This window comes from Sus scrofa, chromosome 15 (genome assembly GCF_000003025.6).
Source record: "Sus scrofa isolate TJ Tabasco breed Duroc chromosome 15, Sscrofa11.1, whole genome shotgun sequence".
In the NCBI taxonomy this organism is placed as follows: domain Eukaryota; kingdom Metazoa; phylum Chordata; class Mammalia; order Artiodactyla; family Suidae; genus Sus; species Sus scrofa.
This window is the reverse complement of record NC_010457.5, coordinates 75635602-75656387: the sequence shown is the minus strand read 5'-3', so window position 1 is coordinate 75656387 and position 20786 is coordinate 75635602. Positions and strand designations below refer to the sequence as shown.

Here is a 20786-nt window from a genome sequence, read left to right as displayed (position 1 = left end):
AATGCTCTGCTGATTCTTTCTTATTTAATCTATAATTAGAAACACAGGAAACAGATTTTTCTTTTGACTCAGGGACTTACCTTCAATCTGAGAGTTGTACATCCTGTTCCTTGTTGTCAGATCTGCTAATCAGACACATATAAATATCTCTATGTACCACAATGTCAGAGAAGATCCTCTATCATTTTAGATTTTTTTTTTATTTTCAAGGTTGCATCTGTGGCATATGGAAGCTCCACAGCAATGCCAGATCCTTAACCCACTGAGTGATGCCAGGGATCAAACCCACATCCTCATGAATACTCGTCGGGTTCTTCTTTTTTTTTTTTTTTTGCCTTTTCTAGGGCAGCTTCCTGCGGCACATGGAGGTTCCCAGGCTAGGGGTCCAATTGGAGCTGTAGCCACCGGCCTACGCCAGAGCCACAGCAACGCGGGATCCGAGCCGAGTCTGCAACCTACACCACAGCTCACGGCAACGCCGGATCCTTAACCCACTGAGCAAGGCCAGGGATCGAATCGCAACCTCATGATTCCTAGTTGGATTTATTTACCACTGAGCCATGATGGGAACTCCACTAGTCGGGTTCTTAACCCACTGAGCCATGACCAGAACTTAGTCTAGTCATTTTTTTTTTTTTTTTGTCTTTTTTAAGGCTACACCCATGGCATATGGAGGTTCCCAGGCTAGGGGTCCAACTGGAGTGGTAGCCGCCAGCCTATGCCATAGCCACAGCAACGCCAAATCCGAGCCCCATCTGTGACCTACACCACAACTCACAGCAACTCTGGGTCCTTAACCCACTGAGCAAGGCCAAAGATTGAACCTCATGGTTCTTAGTCGGATTCATTAACCACTGAGCCACGACGGGAACTCCCCTCTGATGATTTTTGATTTGTCATAGTCATTATTATAAGCCTACCACTGATCCCAAACCATTTCCTCTAAATCTAGGAGTTCTGTAAAATGGCTCATGGATGGCATTCTCAAACCCATTTCCCCCTGTTCTTTTAGCAACCAGGCCTCCCGGGATGTGCCGCCAAGATGAATTCCAGTGCAGAGAAGATGGCATCTGCATTCCGGATAGCTGGGAGTGCGATGGGCACCCAGACTGCCTCACTGGATCTGATGAGCACAGTGGCTGTCCCCCCAGAACTTGCCCTCCTCTCGTTTCCTCTGTGCCAATGGAAACTGCATCTTCAGAGACTGGCTCTGTGATGGGGACAATGACTGCAGGGATATGAGTGATGAGAAAGACTGCCCTACCCAGCCATTTCTGTGTCCCAGTTGGCAGTGGCAGTGCCCCGGCCATAGCATCTGTGTGAATCTGAGTTCAGTGTGTGATGGCATCTCTGACTGCCCCCATGGGACAGATGAGTCCCCACTTTGCAGTAAGTTTCCCAACCACAGTTTCCTGGCTGTGGACTCATTCTGAACGACGGCCTGCTGGGTACCATCATTGTCAGTCACGGTTACCTTGCAACTTTTGGGGAAGGGATCTCAGTTCCTCTCTGACTTCAAATCTACGTAGGGCTAGCCATCATAGAATAATCATTGGATAATATTTCTCATTGAATCCTTTTCTCCTGGTCCTGTGTTTTCACTTCATTAGATCATCAAATTAAATCTGGCTCTGTTGATAATGTGCTCATAAGTTTTTTCTAACTTTAATATTTTCTAATGATTAGAACTTGCCACAAAACAAATGAAATCTCAGGATTTGTGTTTGCTGTGATTAAAATCCTTTGATTGGCATGCCATCCTAATTACTGTCCTTTCTTTCCTTCCTCTTTAATCAATGCTCACTCTCAGATGAACCCCAGCCAGGTATGATTGCAAAGTATTTTAGATTTTATATGTATTGTGTTTGTGCTGAAAATGTCCTAATCGTTTTGACTTCCCCTCCTAGTGCATGTTTCATATCATGGCTCTTACAAATAAATTAGTTACACATGGAAATAGAGGGCATTTGCAACCTCAGGTAGATGAACTATCTTTGGATGCTTCCGACATTGCTGTTTTAGCCCTGATGATGGCAAGTTACGGCATCTGTGTCCTTGAGTCTTCCAGCTGCCTTTCCCTTCATAGACCTTCCAGCGCTTGCTCTTCTATGTCCAAGTCTTATCTCCCATTTCTGTGTAGGTAAAAGAATGTCAGGAAGCAAGTGGGAAGAAATTTAGGTCTCCTTGGACAATTTATTAATGACAGTTGTCTTGTTTCCTGATGTCAGCATTATTCTCCCAAGTTGTTAAGTGGAGTTCTGAAAGAGGGCTGTCGTGAAGAAAGCTGTCCAGGTCTAGTGGATGTGAAAGATGGATCCTAAGGCAAATCAGAGCCCTGAACAACCAGCCAGGGTTGCTCATCCAGGTGGATTCTGTTGTGGCTCTCACCTGGGTATTGTGTGAAGGAGGCGTGAGACTGTATGACACTTAATACAACAGAGTGAACCGAAGAAGCAAAGATTCCTAAGTTTTCTCTTTTGTGATTCTTATTTTTATTCTAGACCAGGAAAGCTGCTTACATTCCAATGGTGGTTGTACTCATCTGTGTATTCAAGGGCCCTTTGGGGCTCAATGCGAATGTCCTTTGGGATACCGGCTTGCCAATGATTCTAAGACGTGTGAAGACATAGATGAATGTCGTATTCCTGGCTTTTGCAGCCAGCACTGTTACAACATGAGAGGCTCTTTCCGGTGCTGGTGTGATATAGAATACAGCTTGGAAGCTGACCAGAGGACTTGCAAAGCTACAGGTACTAAAAGCGAACTAACAACTCCTGCCAATTTAACAAGCACACTCCAGAGCTTAAGATTACATGTCGCGTTTTGCCGATTTCATCATCTTTAAGTAATGCTTACTGAATTCAATTTCAACCAGTATTAATTCAATTTCTACTGCATGAAAGTATTAGTATTATGTGTTAAGGTATTGCTCCGGCTGCTTTAAGAGTGAGAAAATACAGAATATTAAAACAAAATAGGCAGTGTCTTTCTTTTCCAGGTAGGAGTCTGGACAGTAGACAGTTCAGGGGGTAAAGCTGGTCAGTTACCTTCACAGTGTGGCTTCCATAGAGAGATCCAATGCTGTTGCTTCAGTCTTTGACTTCTCTCAGAAAGTAGAAATGGGGCAAGTAGCTTCACATTTCCGATCGCTTCTTTTTTTTTTTTTTTCTTTTTAGGTCCACACCCGCAGCATATGGAAGTTCTCAGGCTAGGGGTCGAATTGGAGCTACGGCTGCCTGACTGCGCCACAGCCACAGCAACAAAGGATCCAAGCTGCACGTCCAGCCTGTGCTGTAGCTTGCAGCAATGTGACCTACACCACAGCTCACGGCAACATTGGCTCCTTAACTCACTGAGCGAGGCCAGGGAATACGCAGTCTGCATGTATACTAGTCTGGTTTGTTATCGCTGAGCCACAATGGGAACTCCCACCACTCACATTTTTTGGGGTCAGAACTTAATCATATGGTCACTCCAAATGGAAATGAAAATGAAGAAGTACCTCTAGCTGGAAGGCCCCACGCTGTGCTAAACTGTGGCATAATTTATTACCAAAAAGGAGAGGAGAGGGGACATGAGGTCAATTAGAAGTCTCTGCTGCAGCTGAATGCAAAGTATGAAATAAGCAAGGTATGAAAGTAACTATAGTAACAGGAAGAGTGCAAGTATAGTTCGCTCCAAGTTGACATTTAGATAGACATTGAAGTGTAATTCAAAGAAAAAGTTTCAAAAACTTCCAGCTAACTATCAGGGTCACATCATTCTTACTGGGATTTTTGATTTCCCATTACTCTAGGTTTGGAATGACATCTCTTTCTGTTACCAATGGTATCACATAAGATTTTTTTTTTTTTTTTGTCTTTTGTCTTTTGAGGGCCACACCCGAGGCATATGGAGGTTCCCAGGCTAGGGGTCTAATCGGAGCTGTAGCAGCCGGCCTACACCAGAGCCACAGCAACATGGGATCCGAGCCATGTCTTTGACCTACACCACACCTCACAGCAATGCTGGATCCTTAACCCACTGAGCAAGGCCAGGGATTGAACTCGCCACCTCTTGGTTCCTAGTTGGATTCGTTTCTGCTGTGCCACGCCGGGAATTCCTATCACATAAGATCATAATTAGTTTTTTTCCTCCCAGAAGTGTTGAAAAATTTGCATTTTCTTTTTGGACAGCCTCAGAAAGTCTGCTGTTAGTTGTGGCAAATCAGAACCAGCTTATTGCTGACAACATCACCAAAAGTATGGACCATATGCGTGCGCTTATCCAGGATGGCTCTCACATTGTGGCTGTTGATTTTGATTCAGTCAGAGGTCGTATCTTTTGGTCTGACAAAACTCTGGGTAAAATCTTCAGTGCCTTTCAAAATGGAACAGACAGAAAACCAGTAAGTACATTTTTACTGACCTTTGGCCTGACTAGATCCCCTGTCTTTGTCTATTTACTGTTACTCCCCAGTTAAAGAAAGTCCTACCTCATCTTGGCCTCACCCACCAGGGCGCTCACCTCCTAATCAATGGGCTGTGAAGGGAGATCCATGCCCCTGAATTCCAGGTTGCATTATGCAGAGACCTCACAACCTGTTTGAGGTCCCTTTTGCATTTTTGTTTTTTTCTAGTTGCAAGCGATTCTTTCCTAGAGAGATGAGGAAAATGATTTTCATGTCTTTAGTTATGGTTCTTTTTTCTTTTCTTTTTTTTTTTTTTTTTTTTTTTTTGTCTTTTGAGGTTTCCAGGCTAGGGGTCTAATCGGAGCTACAGCTGCCAGCCTACACCACAGCCACAGCCACACCAGATCCGAGCCGCGTCTGGGGTCTACACCACAGTTCACGGCAACGCTGGATCCTTAACCCACTGAGCAAGGCCAGAGATTGAATCCATAACCTCATGCTTCCTAGTCAGATTCGTTTCAACTGCGCCACGATGAGAACTCCTATTTATGTTTCTTTTTTGTCTTTTTAGGGCCACACACGTGACCCCCAGGCCAGGGGTCAAATTAGAGCTGCAGCTGCTGGCCTACCCCACAGCCACAGCAATGCGGGGGTCCGAGCCATGACTAACCTACACTGTAGCCCATGGCAATGCTGGATCCTTAACCCACTGATTGAGGCCAGGGATTGAATTGTGTCCTCATGGATCCTAGTTGGGTTCGTTACCACTAAGCCACAGTGGCAACTTCAGTTCAATCCTGTTTCTTTTTTTTTTTTTTTTGTCTTTTTGCTATTTCTTGGGCCACTCCTTCGGCATATGGAGGTTCCCAGGCTAGGGGTCGAATCGGAGCTGTAGCCACCGGCCTACACCAGAGCCACAGCAACTCGGGATCCGAGCCGCGTCTGCAACCTACACCACAGCTCACGGCAACGCCGGATCATTAACCCACTGAGCAAGGGCAGGGACCGAACCCGCAACCTCATGGTTCCTAATCGGATTCGTTAACCACTGCGCCACGACGGGAACTCCTCAATCATGTTTCTTGATCCTCTCCCAGAATTTCAGTTTCTTGATTCTTGATGGTTATGTTTCCTCTGCTCCTTAGAACTTTGTAATTGTTAACAATCAATAAAGGTTTTTCTTTTGGTATGTGAATATTGTAAAGTTCCATAGGGCTGCTAGTGAATGGTTGCATCTTTTGTTTAGTTGAAATTAACTTTGAAACTAAAACTACCCATTAATCCACCCATAGAGTATTCAATTTTACAAAATCTTGTATATTTTTCCTAGAAAGTCCTACTGTTTCTACATGGGAAGACCATTTTCACAAGCAATCATAGGACAAGTTAGATGCCTTGTTCTGTATATTCATATAATTTCCATGTTTGCATTCATTTAGTCCCTTAAGAATTCACTTTTTCTTCACCTTTGTCTTTTAGGTCTTTAACAGTGGTAACATCATGACAGAAAGCATTGCAGTAGATTGGGTAGGACGCAATCTTTACTGGGCAGATTTTGCTCTGGAAACAATTGAGGTCTCTAAACTGGATGGAACCCTCAGGACTGTGCTGTTGAGTGAAAATGTAACAAGTCCAAGAGGAATAGTATTAGATCCCAGAGTTAAGTAAGACTTCTTTTTTTTTTTTTTTTAACGATGCTGGCTTTCTTTACATTGTATGAGGGAAAAACAGCAGTCACATGTTGTGACTAACAATTATATCACAAAATTTAAAATGATCCCTTGTTTAAACATTGCTATAGAAGTGGTAACCATACAACTGGTTGTTGCTATCCTTCCTTTATTTTAATAGTCTTTTCTCTTTTTTTTTGCTTATTTATTTATTTATTTTTGCTTTTTGGGGCCGCACCTGCAGCTTATGGAGGTCCCCAGGCTAGGGGTTGAATTGGAGCTACAGCTGCCGACCTATACCACAGCTCATGGCTAAGCCAGATCCTCAACCCACTGAGCTGGTCCAGGGATCGAACCCACAACCTCATGGTTCCTAGTCAGATTCGTTAACTGCTGCACCAGTTAACCCCGATGGATAGTCTTCTTAAAGCACAATAGGTTGTTCACTAAAACGAAGATCACATTGATTTATTAGCTTGGAAATATATGATTAAGTCTTTAACAAATGCATATAGTTAATACTCTATAGATGGACTATGGCACTTGATGTATCATGTATATTTCAGAGTTTCACAACAAAGAAGCCAGATTTTCCTGCTTCAGTTTCATTCTGTTTACTAGAGCGCCCCTTATATCACATAAGGAAGTTTTTGCCTGATGGTCCTAAAGGGAAGAAGAAGAATTCTCCCATGTGCTTAGAAAACTTTGAGGGCTTCTTTCCTTGAATTTCCTTAGATTCTTGTCCACAGGATAATGGGTTATGTTTTAGGTAATGCAGACTTCCTAGCTATTGTGAAGTATTACACACCAGTGAAATTTATGATGAATCTCAATTTATTAGAGCGCCTTATCTTAAAAATGACAGGGTAGATAAACAGGGACAGATGGATTTTTTCTACATCAACTATTTGTGGGTTTTGCAGAAACATGAATTGGCATTGAGACATTTCAGTGTCACAATGTACTGCGTATTTTATGAACATGATAAAAACACCCAGATGGCTTGCGATTGCATTGTAATTACAGTTTTACTTTGTGACTCTCAGAGGAAATAGTCAGCTCTGTGCATATATTCTGAGCTGCAGAGGGATGTATTTTAAGCAGAGCATAACGTGATATTTTATTTCTTAGAAGAAAAATGACAGTTATTTCCCGTATTGAAATATGTCCCGTTTCTTTTCTCAGTGACCGCGTGATATTCTGGACTAACTGGGGCAGTTACCCTCGCATTGAGCGAGCCAGCATGGATGGCGAGATGCGCACTGTCATTGTCCAGCAGAAGATTTTCTGGCCCAACGGCTTAGCTATTGACTACCCCACCAGACTGCTCTATTTTGCGGATGGCAATCTTGATCACATACACTTTTGTAAATATGATGGAAGCAATCGGAAGCAGGTGATATCCAGTGGTGAGGTAAGTTGGTAGCGAGGAAATCAAACTAAAACCAGAATAATGACTTGATAGGAGGCACATAGAGCAACAAGAAAACTAAAGAAGTTAATTATTGTGTCACAGACATTACAGGGTCCATCCAGGAAATAGCAATAGGAGTGAGGGCCAATCTATCTTTTATTACTGACAGAAAATAAATATTCTAGTTCCTGGTCAGTTATCAATTCAGGCTTGATCACTTGTGGATTACTTGATCTGTAAATACTAATCTGTTGCTTCCATAAGTCAATATAAATAATGATGTAATTATATGTACGTTCCTCAATTAAATCATAGCCTGTTATATATTTTGTATTGGGAACATACATAATAACCAGAAGTTTGCTCAGTGAACATGGAAATAAGTATATTTGTATTCAGGAAATTCCAGTGAATTTACTCTCACAAGTTAAATGGGAAAATGCAGAAAATACGTATTTTTACCAAAGAGGTGTTATTGACTTTTGTTTAAGATTATCTTTTTTTTTTTTTTGTCTTTTTGCCTTTTCTAGGGCTGCCTCCCGCAGCATATGGAGGTTCCCAGGCTAGGGGTCTAATTGGAGCTGTAACCACTGGCCTACACCAGAGCCACGGCAACGCAGGATCCGAGTCGTGTCTGTGACCTACACCACAGCTCACAGCAATGCTGGATCCTTAACCCACTGAGCAAGGCCAGGGATCGAACCTGCAACCTCATGGTTCCTAGTCGGATTCGTTAACCACTGTACCACGATGGGAACTCCTAAGATTATCATTGATTATAGTTTTTTGACTAGACGGGGCCCTGGCAGATCCCCCTACCTTCAGGAAATAGGCAGCTAAATTATGTGATCAGGGAATGGCAGAAGAAGGTGACAGAAATGGTACTGGATAAGGAGTGGTGATAATGGGGTGGCGGCCAGGATTTGGGAGTAGGGGATGAGGCACCTGTAACTAGATAGGTGATCTACATAAGTCACCTTACTGTCTGCATGAGACTTTTGCTTTCGTTTATACAATGGATGGATGCCCAGTGTAATTACCAGAGTGAAAATGCAGGTTAAATGTGCAGGTAGATTTAGATCAAGTATTTTGACAAGTGGGATTCAGGTCACAAAGTAATATTTTTTTCTGTCTCTTGAGCAATGACTTTTCTAAGTCATTTTAAAATTAAATGCTAAAGGAAACTATCTTTTTGGGTAGATATACTCTGCTGTGTTCATCTTGGTTTGTATTTCTGGGGGAGGTCTCATCCTTCTCTTCCGCTTCCCAGGGTTCAGGGCATCTCTTTGCCATAACTATCTTTGAAGATTCCATCTACTGGACTGACCGCAATTCCCAGGATGTTAGGAAAGCCAACAAGTGGCATGGGGGGAATGAGTCAGTGGTACTGTCTGCTAGCCAGCCCCTTGGGATTGTCGCGGTTCATCCTGCAAGACAACCAACTGGTAAGTGACAGAGAATCCTGCCTGGGTATATAGTTTGTGGGAAATATTAAAAGTATAATGTTTCATATGTTTTGGCCAGTACATCTCCCTTTCTTCTTTAGTAAACCATGCTAGTCCTAACATTTCTATGACTTTTTTTAAAATCTATTTTTTATTTTTTTTGCTTTTTAGGGCCACACCTGTGGCATAGGGAGGTTCCCAGGCTAGGGGTCTAATCGGAGCTGTAGCCGCTGGGCTACACCACAGCCATAGCAAGCAATGCAGGATCCGAGCCTCGTCTGTGACCTACACAACAGCTCAAGGCAACGCTGGATCCTTAACCCACTGAGTGAGGCCAGGGATCGAACCTGGGTCCTCGTGGATGCTAGTCAGATTTGACTAGCATCAAAACGAATCTGATGTTCTCTGAACATCTGCACTGTCCCCCTTTCTTCTGCCCAGGATCGTCCCTCCTCTAAATGGTTGCCTGAGTTACTCCTCAGAGAGAATTCAGTGTTAATTCAGAATTCTCTCTATTGCTCTATGGTAGCCCTTGACCACCCAGTCTAAAATGGCTCCCCCATCATAATTTTGCTCACATTTTGAAATCACAATTTCTGAGTTGAGTTCTGTCTCCTTTTGTTAGAATATATCTGCCTACAGTATTCCCAGTGCTTAGAATGTTTTGTATAGTGTTTTCAAATGAATGGATGGATTAAGGAATCCAACAAGGTATATATAATAAGAATACATAAGATCTATAAGCCATCCTATGGCACAGGTTGCACACAGGCTCCTTTTATTTCAAGGAGCAGAGACACACAAGGATGCATTCATAGAAAAAGAAAAGATTATTATCTAACCCAAACTTGGACAACAGTGGGTAAATGTCAACGTCAGGTAGGAAACACCACTTGTTTTCATTTAATGTAAAAAGATCTCTTTTGGATCAGCCAAGGAGACACATCGTATTTAGCATCAAATTTCCAGTACTGAATGGTGACTGTTGGTTTATAATTGGTTTATAGACTGACCTTGGGCAAGTCAATCCTCTCTCATATGCCTCTCACAAATTTTATTTTATTTTTTATGAATGGTAAACTAGGGCAAAAAATGAACCAGCTGAGGTAACAATGTGCTTGTGTCTCCAAGTTTTGGGGGCTTCTGGGAGGACAATAAAAGATGACTCTGCATATTTAAAATTTTGCTTATTAATGGAGATATAATTGACACGTAACATTGTATTAGTGCTAGATATAAAACGTATGATATATATGTATAGTAAAATGATCACCACAGTAAGTTTAGTGAATATCCATCACAGTAAGTCTGTGTGTGTATAATAAGAACTAGTCATTATATGATACATTACATCCCCAAGACTTATTTATCTTTTCTTTGCATGGCATGTAGAAATTCCCGGGCTGGGGATCAAACCTGTACCGCAATTGTGGCCTGTGCCACTGTTGCAGCCAAGGTGGATCCTTAACCCCGTGTGCCACAAGGGAACTTCCAGATTTATTTAATACTGTAACTGGGAGTTTGCACATTTTGCCACCCCACATTCTCTGCTTCTGACAACCACAATCTGTTCACTGCTTTTTTTTTTTTTTTTTTTTGCGTTTTAGGGCTGCACCCCCAGCGTGCGGAGGTTCCCAGGCTAGGGGTCTAATTGGAGCTGCAGCCACCGGCCTACACCACAGCCACAGCCACGCAGCCACGCTGGATCTTTGACCCACTCAGCGAGGCCAGGGATGGAACCCACAACCTCATGGATCCTAGTCAGATTCGTTTCTGCTGTGCCACGCGACCAGAACTCCTGCTTTTTTTTTTTTTTAACTTAGGAGATCATATAGTATTTGTCTTTTTCTGACTTATTTCACTTGGCATAATATCCTCCAGGTCCATTTATGTTGCAAATGGAGGCTTCCCTTCTTTTTTTGTGGTAGAATAATATTCAATTTTTTTTTGTGTGTATAGCACATCTTCTTTATCCATTCATTCTGTGTACTTTAATGTTGGGCAGTTTTCCATTCACTAATGGTTTTTTCTCTTCTCTTTCTATTACAGCCAGAAATCCATGCACCATAGCCCGCTGCAGCCATCTATGCCTGCTTTCCTCGGAGAGGCTTTACTCCTGTGCTTGTCCTTCAGGGTGGAGCCTCTCTCAAGATTCTATGACTTGTGTTAGAGGTACAGTATGTCCTTTAAGTGTGCCCTGAAGGTCCAGCTTGCCTTTGTTTATGCAAAGCAGTGTGGTAGCGTATGTGCAGTGTTCCCTCTGATTCAGCAGGTATATCTGGAGTGTGTGTTATATGCGATGAGTTAATTGAGCCTGTGTGTCTGTGATTCAACAATCTTTCATCTCACATTTTCTCTTGCACAGTTAGAGTCAATAAGCTCTGATAATGGGGAATTCCTAATTCTTCATTTAGAAGTAACACATTTGTGGATAGCTTTAGTTTTGAGATTCCTTATCTCATTTTTTTTTTCTCATAACCAAGAGTCAATAATGAGGATAGGTCTTCTGACTCCAGTTTCAGTACCTTTACTATTACTATATTGTGCTTTAAAAACGAAAATTTTCTCTATATGAAATATTTTAAGTAATTATTTGAGCAATTCATCTTGTTTGATTGAAGAGTATGCTCTGGGGGAGGGGGGGTCATGCTAAGCACTTTAGGAAGCAAGAAAGGAGGGACAAATTTAGTCAATCCACAAGGCGATTTTTAAGAAATCATTTGCCTTTGCTTAAAAAGTCTAGAGAGGTATTCTAAACTCAAGTTTCCTTCATTTCTCAGTGAAGAGGAATAAATATCTTTTGATACTGCTTAAAATGGCTATAGATAAGTTAAAATTAAATGTCTAATGATTAAAAAAAATCCCTAAATTGAATGACAGATAGTCTTAATCTAGAGGAAAATTTAGTTTCCAAATGGAAAATATATTGTTAAACCAGGAAATTTATGCTGTTTACAGATTATGCAGGTATAATCTTACTGAAAATCAAATTCCATCACCATATCATATTTTGCAATAATATTTTTGTGATGAAAGGTTTTAATTATTGGTAATGCTCACAGAGGTATTGGCATTTGCCATTTTTCTTCAGAGGCTGATTATGCACCTAATCCTTGTTGACATTGTTTAATTTAGTGTGTCCACAGAGTCTTTCAGCAGAAGATTAGACTGGGCTATAGACATTCTGGATACAAAGCATTCTTTCACCACACAAAGATTGTTGAACTCTGCATTGGGGATTGTGGTAATCTATATTACTATCTGGTGGTGATTGATAAGTCTTATTTCTAAATAGTACCTTTTGTTTTTTCACAAGTAAGTCCACTAGTGGTTTTTCCATGGGCTGACTTTATTGAGGTGGAACTTTAATCAACATTTCCCTGCTGGCTTCTGAGTAGCAGTTTGGGTAACTGAGAGACAATATATGTGAAGTTTAAAAAAAAAAAAAAACTAGATGAAAACATTTCACTTGATTTAAATGTTCAGTTGCCTCCAAAATTTTATGTGCTGGGTGTCTAGAATACCTCTAGACGAGCTTATGTGATAATATTATGATTTTAGGCATTCCCTTTATGGCTCAGCATGTTAAGAACCCAACTATGTCCCTGAGGATTTGTGTTTGATCCAGGAACAAGGAAAAATGAATCAGATGTGAAAGTAAATTAAGAAAAAATAACATAATCCTTCCCAGATTATCGATGTAATGAAAATACCATTTTTAACCCCTGAAGATTATGCAGTAATCATTTTATATTTTGTCTTAGTATGCAATATATCTTATAGATGTCTTCATAACGAAACTCACATTCCAAAGTTTTTCTCTGCTCAGGGAGGAGTGATAAAATAAAACCCCAACCTTGAACGTCTTTTTTTTTTTTTTTTGATAATGGGACTACAGTTAGGATAAGGATTATCTCTTTTGCTTTTTAGGGCTGCACCTGTGGCATATGGAGGTTCCCAGGCTAGGGGTCCAATCAGAGCTACAGCTGCCGGCCTCCACCAGAGCCACAGCAATGCGGGATCCAAGCCGCATCTGCAACCTACACCACAGCTCATGGGAAGACTCACCCACTGAACAAGGCTAGGAATCAAACCCATAACCTCTTGGTGCCTAGTTGGATTTGTTTCCGCTGTGCCTTGATGGGAACTCCAGATAAAGATTGTTTTTGAAAAAGGATCTATTAAAGAATTTACATGAATTCATATTTTAAATAAGATATGGAGATATTTAAGTTGCAGTGTACCAATACCTTCCAAGTTTAGAAGATACTCTTTACATATTTACTATGCATCCATCCATTTTTTTCATTTTCAGGGTCCTTCAGTTAACAAGCAAATATTTATTAGAGAACTATTATGGGACAAGCCCTGGGCACATAATAGTGACACAGGGTCACTGGCCTTTGCGAGCTAAAATCTAACGTGAAAGATAGACATTAGTCCAATAACAATTGGTGGGATCATAAATTGTATTTACTTAGTAATTAAAGTCTCTGATAAACAACAGACAGCAATTGTCCTTTTTCGAAAATTTTCTGAACGTACTTGCCATTCACCAAGAAATGTATCAATTTTCTTTCTCATTTTTGGGCAAAATCCAACTCTTTTCTGAGTTATTCTGCATATAGAAATGGAAGAACTTAGCTGGGCCTCTTAGCGAACATGGGTAGCTTAGCAGTGTGAGTAAGGAATTAAGAAGTGTTAAGTTAAATGCTCATCTGCCTTGAGTAATTTCAGAAGTGCTGTATGTGGAGTTGACCCAGCGGAAGGCTCTGGATTGTCTCATGAAATAGCTATTGTGCATTATATCACATCTTATTCTATCAGATGGTAACACTACTGTCCCATACTCTAAATGGCTGGGGTATCATTTGGACGGACATTCTGTTCTTTTCACAGATGATGACGCGTTCCTAATAGTTGTAAGACGCACTACAATTTTTGGAATCTCCCTTAATCCTGAGGTGAACACCGACAATGCTATGGTGCCCATATCAGGGATGGAGAGTGGCTATGATGTTGAAGTTGATTACTCGGAGCAATTCCTCTATTATGCTGATTATCCAGTAAGTTTCGAAAAACTTCCAAGTATATAGCTTGTTCTTGAAGAGCCTACCTGCCCTGAAGCCTTCTTGAATTTTCGCTGGGGCGGGGAGGGCGGGATGGCCCAGACATAAATTAATTTACTAAGCTTTTTTTAACTCAGAGAGAGATGTCAAAGTTGGCTGGAGCAAAGATCTGATAATAAGCACATTTAAGCTACTGCATATATGTATTCATTTAGCGTCTATTAAGTGACAATGGTTCTCCCCACACTGAACTAGCTGCCTATAGCTGCAGAATACATGCCAAGGAGAAGCAGTAACCAAGTTGCTTGAGCTTTTAAGCTTGTAGAAGATATTAGAGTAACATAAAAATAACCAAGACCAGAAGCAGGGAGTTCATGTCATGGCTCAGCAGGAACAAATCTTACTAGCACCCATGAGGATGCAGGTTTGATCCCTGGCCTCGATCAGTGGGTTAAGGATCCAGCATTGCCATGAGCTGTGGTGTAGGTCAGTGATACAGCTCGGATCCTGTGTTGCTGTGGCTGTGGTGTAGGCCAATGGCTATAGCTCCGATTTGACCCCTAGCCTGGGAACTTCCTTGTGCCACAGAAATGGCCATAAAAAAAGACCAAAAGCAGTAGATAGCTAAGGGAATTCCAGGAAAGCATTTGATGTGGCCGCTGTGGCCTTCAGTTGGAATCTTTGCCTCAGGGAGTTCCCACTGTGGCACAGTGGGATAAGAATCCAGCTGCAGTGGCTTGGGTCACTATGGAGATGCAGGTTCAATCCCTGGCTTGGCACAGTGGGTTCAAGGATCCTGTATTGCCGTAACTCTGGCTTGAACTCAGTCCCTGGCCTGGGACCTTCCATGTGCTGGGGGTACAGCCGATTAAAAAAACTTTGCTTCAGGATAAAAAGAACACACCTCCCAATTCCATTTCCACTCACCCTCTGTGCTCACCCTTTAGGGGAGAAACCTGTGAGGAGAGGGAAGGGACAAAGAAAATACAAATTAGAGAGAGGGAAGATCATTATGTTTGATACTTGTCACCTCTATGTAAAATATACTCCTCGTCTTCTCATTCCCACTGGTGACCTAGGATATTTTTAGGACTCTTTGGCCTTTGATAGTTAAGAAGTCTCTGTAGCTAATGTCAGAGGAAGCCTGCATGGTAAGCCATGTGTACTCCTGTGATACACTTGAAAATCAGTGTTTTCAAAGTGCTGCTGGCATTACATTATATACAGTGAGCCCACACAGTGATGCTTGAAACTGCCTTGCTTCCATGTGTGAGGCATGTTAGAGAAACACAGCAGCTGGCATGAAGAAAGTGCTTTCATGCAGAAGCTGTGGCCTTGAAACAGCTCACCTCTCCTTGTCTTTCTTTCCAGGGGGAAATTTACAAAGTGAAGACAGATGGCACCAACAGGACCTTGTTTGATCCTCTAACAAAGGTGGGGTCTACTACGACCCTGGCCTTGGATTGGCTCTCAAGAAACCTTTATTATACCGATAGCGAAGCTCGGTCCATTAAGGTAACGATTCCGTAATAATAGTTACACAAACACTGGTTTCCAGTTCATGTAAAATCTATTCTCAGGAAATGCTGTCATAGGAAGCAAAAGGGTTAGAGATATTAGTATTAAGCATTAACCAAGTTTCTGAAGCCATGTCATTGGAACTTTCTACTCCTCCATTTTGTTTCCTCCTAAGTATCAATGGTAACTTGTTCATATAAAAAGATTTAGAGTCCCTGTTATGGCTGTGGGACTAAGCTGCTGTGGTTAAGTGGTTAAGAACCCGACCAGTATCCATGAAAATTTAGCCTCCCTCAGTGGGTTAAGGATCCAGCATTGACACAAGCTGTGGCTTAGGTTGTAGATGCAGCTTGGATCTGGCGTTGCTGTGGTTGTGGTGTAGGCTGGCAGCTGCAGCTCCAATTCGACCCCTAGCCTAGGGACTTTCATGGGCTGCAGGTGTGGCCCTAAAAAGAAAAAAAAAGGAAGAAAACAAGATTTTAGAGGGCGTTCACTGGTGGTTCAGTGGCTTGAGGATCTGGCATTGTCACTGCTGTGTCCCTGGCCCAGGAACTTCCACAAGGTGCAACCAAAAAAAATATTTTTAGGTAATTTATTAAAATATATACAAAGCTAAGTTAAACATTTTGTAAGGGATTTGATATAAAGGGAAGCTTATAGTAGGCAGGGAATTTTCACTATCTTTTCTCATCAAGTATTCAATGCTATTTCAGTTCTAAACCAAATTTCTAGGTTATCTCTGTTCTGAGATGGAAATCTTTCTATGACTCCAACAGTGAAACAAAGTAGAAACTTGATTCTAATTCCTTTGTTGCTTTCTTTTTGAGACAAATGTTCTTTTTGCTTTAATTCCCATAAGAAATTCTATATGGGCACAGGTATGAAATCACATGAAGCAAATCAGAGGTAACTTGACTAGTCTTGGTTGGCCCCATTCTGGGGCAAGGTTAAAACATGTAAGGGATTATTAATTCAAAGTGATTCTGAGAGTGAGAATTCTTAATGCAGAGGGGTGGTCTTGTGAGAGTGACAGTCCTGTGATTGTCCCCTGTGCAGGATGAGGCATCAGCGAGTAATTTGGTTCTCTTTGGGTTCGTTCAGAAAGATGGATGCTAAAGATGTGGAAGGCACACTGCAGCCAAATGACTAATTTAGAGCAGATTTACTAGGAGGAGTCAGAACAGTACTTTATAGTTTACAAAGATCTTCTGCAAACACCATTCAATCTTTAGCACATCCCTGAGGGCTGCCAAGTGTAGGAAGCATTCTCAGTGACGGGGACATTCACAGTAGGCACAAAAGCTAATCTCAAGCTAGGTAGAATCAGCAACTACTACTAACATGAGGGAACCTTGGGGGTTCATCTGGTTCAAGCTTTTTTTTTTTGTCTTTTCTTAGGGCCATACCCGCAGCATATGGAGGTTTCCAGGCTAGGGGTCTAATTGGAGCTGCAGCAACTTGGAATCCTTAACCCACCGAACAAGGCCAGGGATCGAACCCGCAACCTCATGGTTCCTAGTCGGATTCATTAACCACTGAGCCATGACAGCAACTCCTGGTTCAAGCTCTTTGTTAGATAGAACCTGAAACCCGCAGAAGCTAAGAAATTGGCTTAAACAGTCAGTTTCAGTGTCTTGATTCTGGGTGGCCGGGCATAGGGTGGGTGGTCTAATTTTGTTGTAAACCGCAAGTCCTGCAATCCAGCCTGCCTTTGACAGTGACAGAAGGTATTTTGCATGACCTCAACTAAATACATCATGGCCCGCTGAGACACAGGCAATATTTGCTGCCCAAGACCTTTAATACCAAGCTCCCATCTCAGTACAAAAATGTCTTCATTCTCAATCATGATTAATATGCTCCTGCTCCATCTCTTGCTCTCTTGCTTTGTAAATGGGGTCTTCCCTTTTGGACTGACAGTTTGCTAACAGCAGGGTGCATGTCTCTTCCATCAGGGTTAGGTACAATGAAAAAGCCACCAGTTGAAAGGATTGAGTGTGTGTGTGTGTGTGTGTGTATGGGTGAGGTCACTTTAACTATGGAAATGGGTAATTGTGCTCCCAGTGCTGTGAGGTCCAGAGGACAGAGAACTTTGGAGTCCTGACTTTGAGTCTGCCTTGCTTGCTCATTTATGCATTCATTCAACAAGCAGTAGGAACTGCTTTGTCTGGATCCATGCCATGATTAGTCCTGGATAGTCAAAGGTGAATCAGACATTGTTTTCTGCTTTTAAGTAGCTCACACATCTGAGACTGGACACCTTTGCTCCAATGTAAGTGTGTATAGAGTGTGTCTGATTGAGGACAGAGGTAAGTGTGTGGGGAAAGGCCTACCCTCAGTGTTACTTGAGAGCTAAGTCCTGAAGGCTGACCAGTCTTTCTGCCTAATAAAGAGGTAGGGAAATAAGAACATGTGAATAAAGACCCTGAAACATGAAAATGCATTTTGTGGCTGTGACAGCAGTATTTCCTCTGATCACAAGCTCTTTGACCTTGAACAAGTTATCATTTCTCTGAGCCTCTGCTTCCTTATCTGCAAAATGGGGTTAATAATTCTGTAAGTCTGAGGGTATCCTGTACATACAGAGCCCTGTTTCCATAAATACATTTAGAATATCTGTAAAAGTATATTGCCCCTTTAGTGTTTTTGTTGGTGATATCAATTGTGACTCTGCCAGGAGCATGGTAGATGGCCTAATAAAACAGAAAGAGATATAGTGTTCACTTACTAGTTACCCTTAACCTTCCAGCATGAGTAATTGACATTCCAACATTTCCACTAGGGGTAGCTGTGTGCCCATCACTAAATGCAATTTTGTAGCTGAAAAGGGAAATCTACAGAAATGGCTCTGTGTGAGGGCGCTCTGTATAGTCCAAAAAACAAGGAGAGACATTTCCTTTAACCAAAGACATCTTTAGGAAAAGGAAATTGTAGCAGTAAGAGACAAATTGAAAAGAGAACAATTATTTTCGTCCAAATAGGAGAGAAAGGAACCATGCAGCAGAAGGAGAGAAAAGGGAAAGGTAGAAAGATAGAAACAGTTTGTACTGAAATGCAATTTTATAGAAAAGCCTTCATGCAAATCAAGAGGCATTTTCTTATTTCTCTCAGGTTGTTCTCACTTGGACTGTCTCAAGTGCCTATGAAAATAGCCTTGTTTCCAAAAGAAATTGCTTCTAGTCCTGTAATCCACATCTCTCTGATGTTTCAGAGGTCTCCTACCACTGTGGTTATAACAGTGCTAACAAGAAAGCATTGGGAAGGCCACAAACCTCTCTAGGCCTCTCTTTCATGGCCTTATATGTGTATAATAATGGCATCTATCTCACAGATTCACTGTGAGCATTAAATCTGATAATGCTCCGTAAAATGCCTGCTACCTTGTGAGGTCCCAGTAAATAGACTAATTAAAAAAAGGAAACACATTGAAATACTTAATACATATAATCACACATTCCTGTGAGCTCTATGCACAAGGGGCCATTATCATCCACATTTTACTGAGTTCAGAGGCATGAATTTACTAGTCTCCAGTCATATAGTCAAATCTGGCAGGGCCAGAATTTACACTCAGGCTGTTAAGTTGGCACAGGATTCCTTTAACTCTGGCTGTTGCATCACCTCTGTTGGGCCACTGTGTGCTATGGTCCTGTCACTGAATTGCAGGAGATCTGAATCGCATGGGTTCCCATTTTATCTTCCAGAGTTTTCCTGAAGGGATTTGTGTAGTTTCACTCAGGCAAAGATTCTCTGTGTTCACTCATGTATAATCTTTTTTCTATACAAAAGTCTTCTGAAACTTTTGGTGAATTTGAAAATAGAAATTTGAGAGTTGTTTGTGTTTTCTTACTCCCATTTTCTATTGGACTGATTTCCTCCTAGCCCTGAAATGCTTTTGGGGTTTATCTGAATCTCATACGAACCCTCTCATTCACCCCTAACCATGCTTTGAGTTTGTTGTGTATTGAAGTTGTCCTTCATCTTAACTTTCTTTGTTTTCCCCTTGTATAGGTTTTGACACTCCGGGGCAATGTTAGATATAGAAAAACACTGATTACAAATGATGGGACAACTCTTGGAATTGGTGTGCCAGTTAGCATAACTGTTGATCCTGCCAAGGGGTGAGTAGCCATTCATAAATAGCACTCTGTCATATATACAGCACCACTCTTGCTTTGTTCTCTTCTGTTATTTTGTTCTATTTTTTTTCCAATGAATGACACTGAACTTAAAATTCCAAGTTAAAAAGAAGCAAGAATTTCAGGCATTTAAAAAGAAGACTGAACAATAATAAAAATTCAGTTTTGACTTTGAATGAATGTCCAGAAAGCTTTAAGAAGGTGGATAAACATTTGAAATAGACCTTGAAGGATGAGAAAGCTTTCAGTGGGTGGAGAATGAGTTGCTGATGGGAAGTGCTACTTGAAGCCAAAGCACAGTGAAGGCCTGGAACATGGTGATATTTAGCATGATTGTGTAGAGGACTGGAAGTGGAGACTTTTAGAACAGGGTGCAGTTGACCAGATCGAAGATAATAGCAGCTAAAATCATTTGGGGACAAATGAAGGAGAGACTTTAATGTCGTGTTAAGGAATATTGCATTGTATTCTTCTGGGAAATAAGGAGCCAGCAGGAATTTGGAGGAAGGGAGTGATAGAACCTAATTGGTATTTTAGAAAGATTGGTCAGGATTGGAGTGGAAAGGCTCAGGGGGCAGGAAGAAAATATTCAGCAAGAGATGAGAGTTCTTCAGCTGAGGTTAGGCAGCTTAAATTTTTGGTAAATTCAGAAGTCACAATGTTTTGTGACTTTGTCCAGAAAGCTAGCCTGGAATGGAAGAGGAGAAAGAAAATAATGACAGGAACCCAGGGTTAGCACTTAGCAAAGAATTTCAGAGTCTGAGATTGAGTTTGGATTGGTGGTGAAGGAGGTATGTATATGGATTGGATTACGAGGACTTGTAGGAAAAGGGTGTAAGATTGATTGACGGCGAGAGTGGGAAGCGGGGTAGAAAGTTATGAAAACTAGGATTCAAGTCTAGAAGTTAAGTCCTCAGTGGAAATGGAAATCAATTTTTTTTTTTTTTTTTCTTTTTAGTGCTGTACCTGCAGCATATGGAGGTTCCCAGGTAGGGGTTGAATCAGAGCTGTAGCCGCTGGCCTACACCACAGCCACAGCAACGCCAGATCCGAGCTGCATCTGTGAGCTACACCACAGCTCACAGCAACGCCGGATCCTTAACCCACTGAGCGAGGCTAGGGGTCCTCATGGTTCCTAGTT

At 41.6% G+C, this 20786-nt stretch overlaps 1 protein-coding gene across 1 annotated transcript in view; it reads left to right on the top strand.

The window, feature by feature from the left end:
• The window catches only part of LRP2 (LDL receptor related protein 2), a 189306-nt gene that overhangs the window by 98217 nt on the left and 70303 nt on the right, over positions 1-20786 (top strand). The window contains 11 exon segments of the mRNA XM_021076311.1: positions 1013-1159; positions 1162-1389; positions 2502-2750; positions 4176-4387; positions 5870-6054; positions 7246-7474; positions 8745-8919; positions 10969-11091; positions 13819-13985; positions 15360-15503; positions 19518-19627. Coding sequence (XP_020931970.1) covers positions 1013-1159; positions 1162-1389; positions 2502-2750; positions 4176-4387; positions 5870-6054; positions 7246-7474; positions 8745-8919; positions 10969-11091; positions 13819-13985; positions 15360-15503; positions 19518-19627 — 1969 coding nt within the window.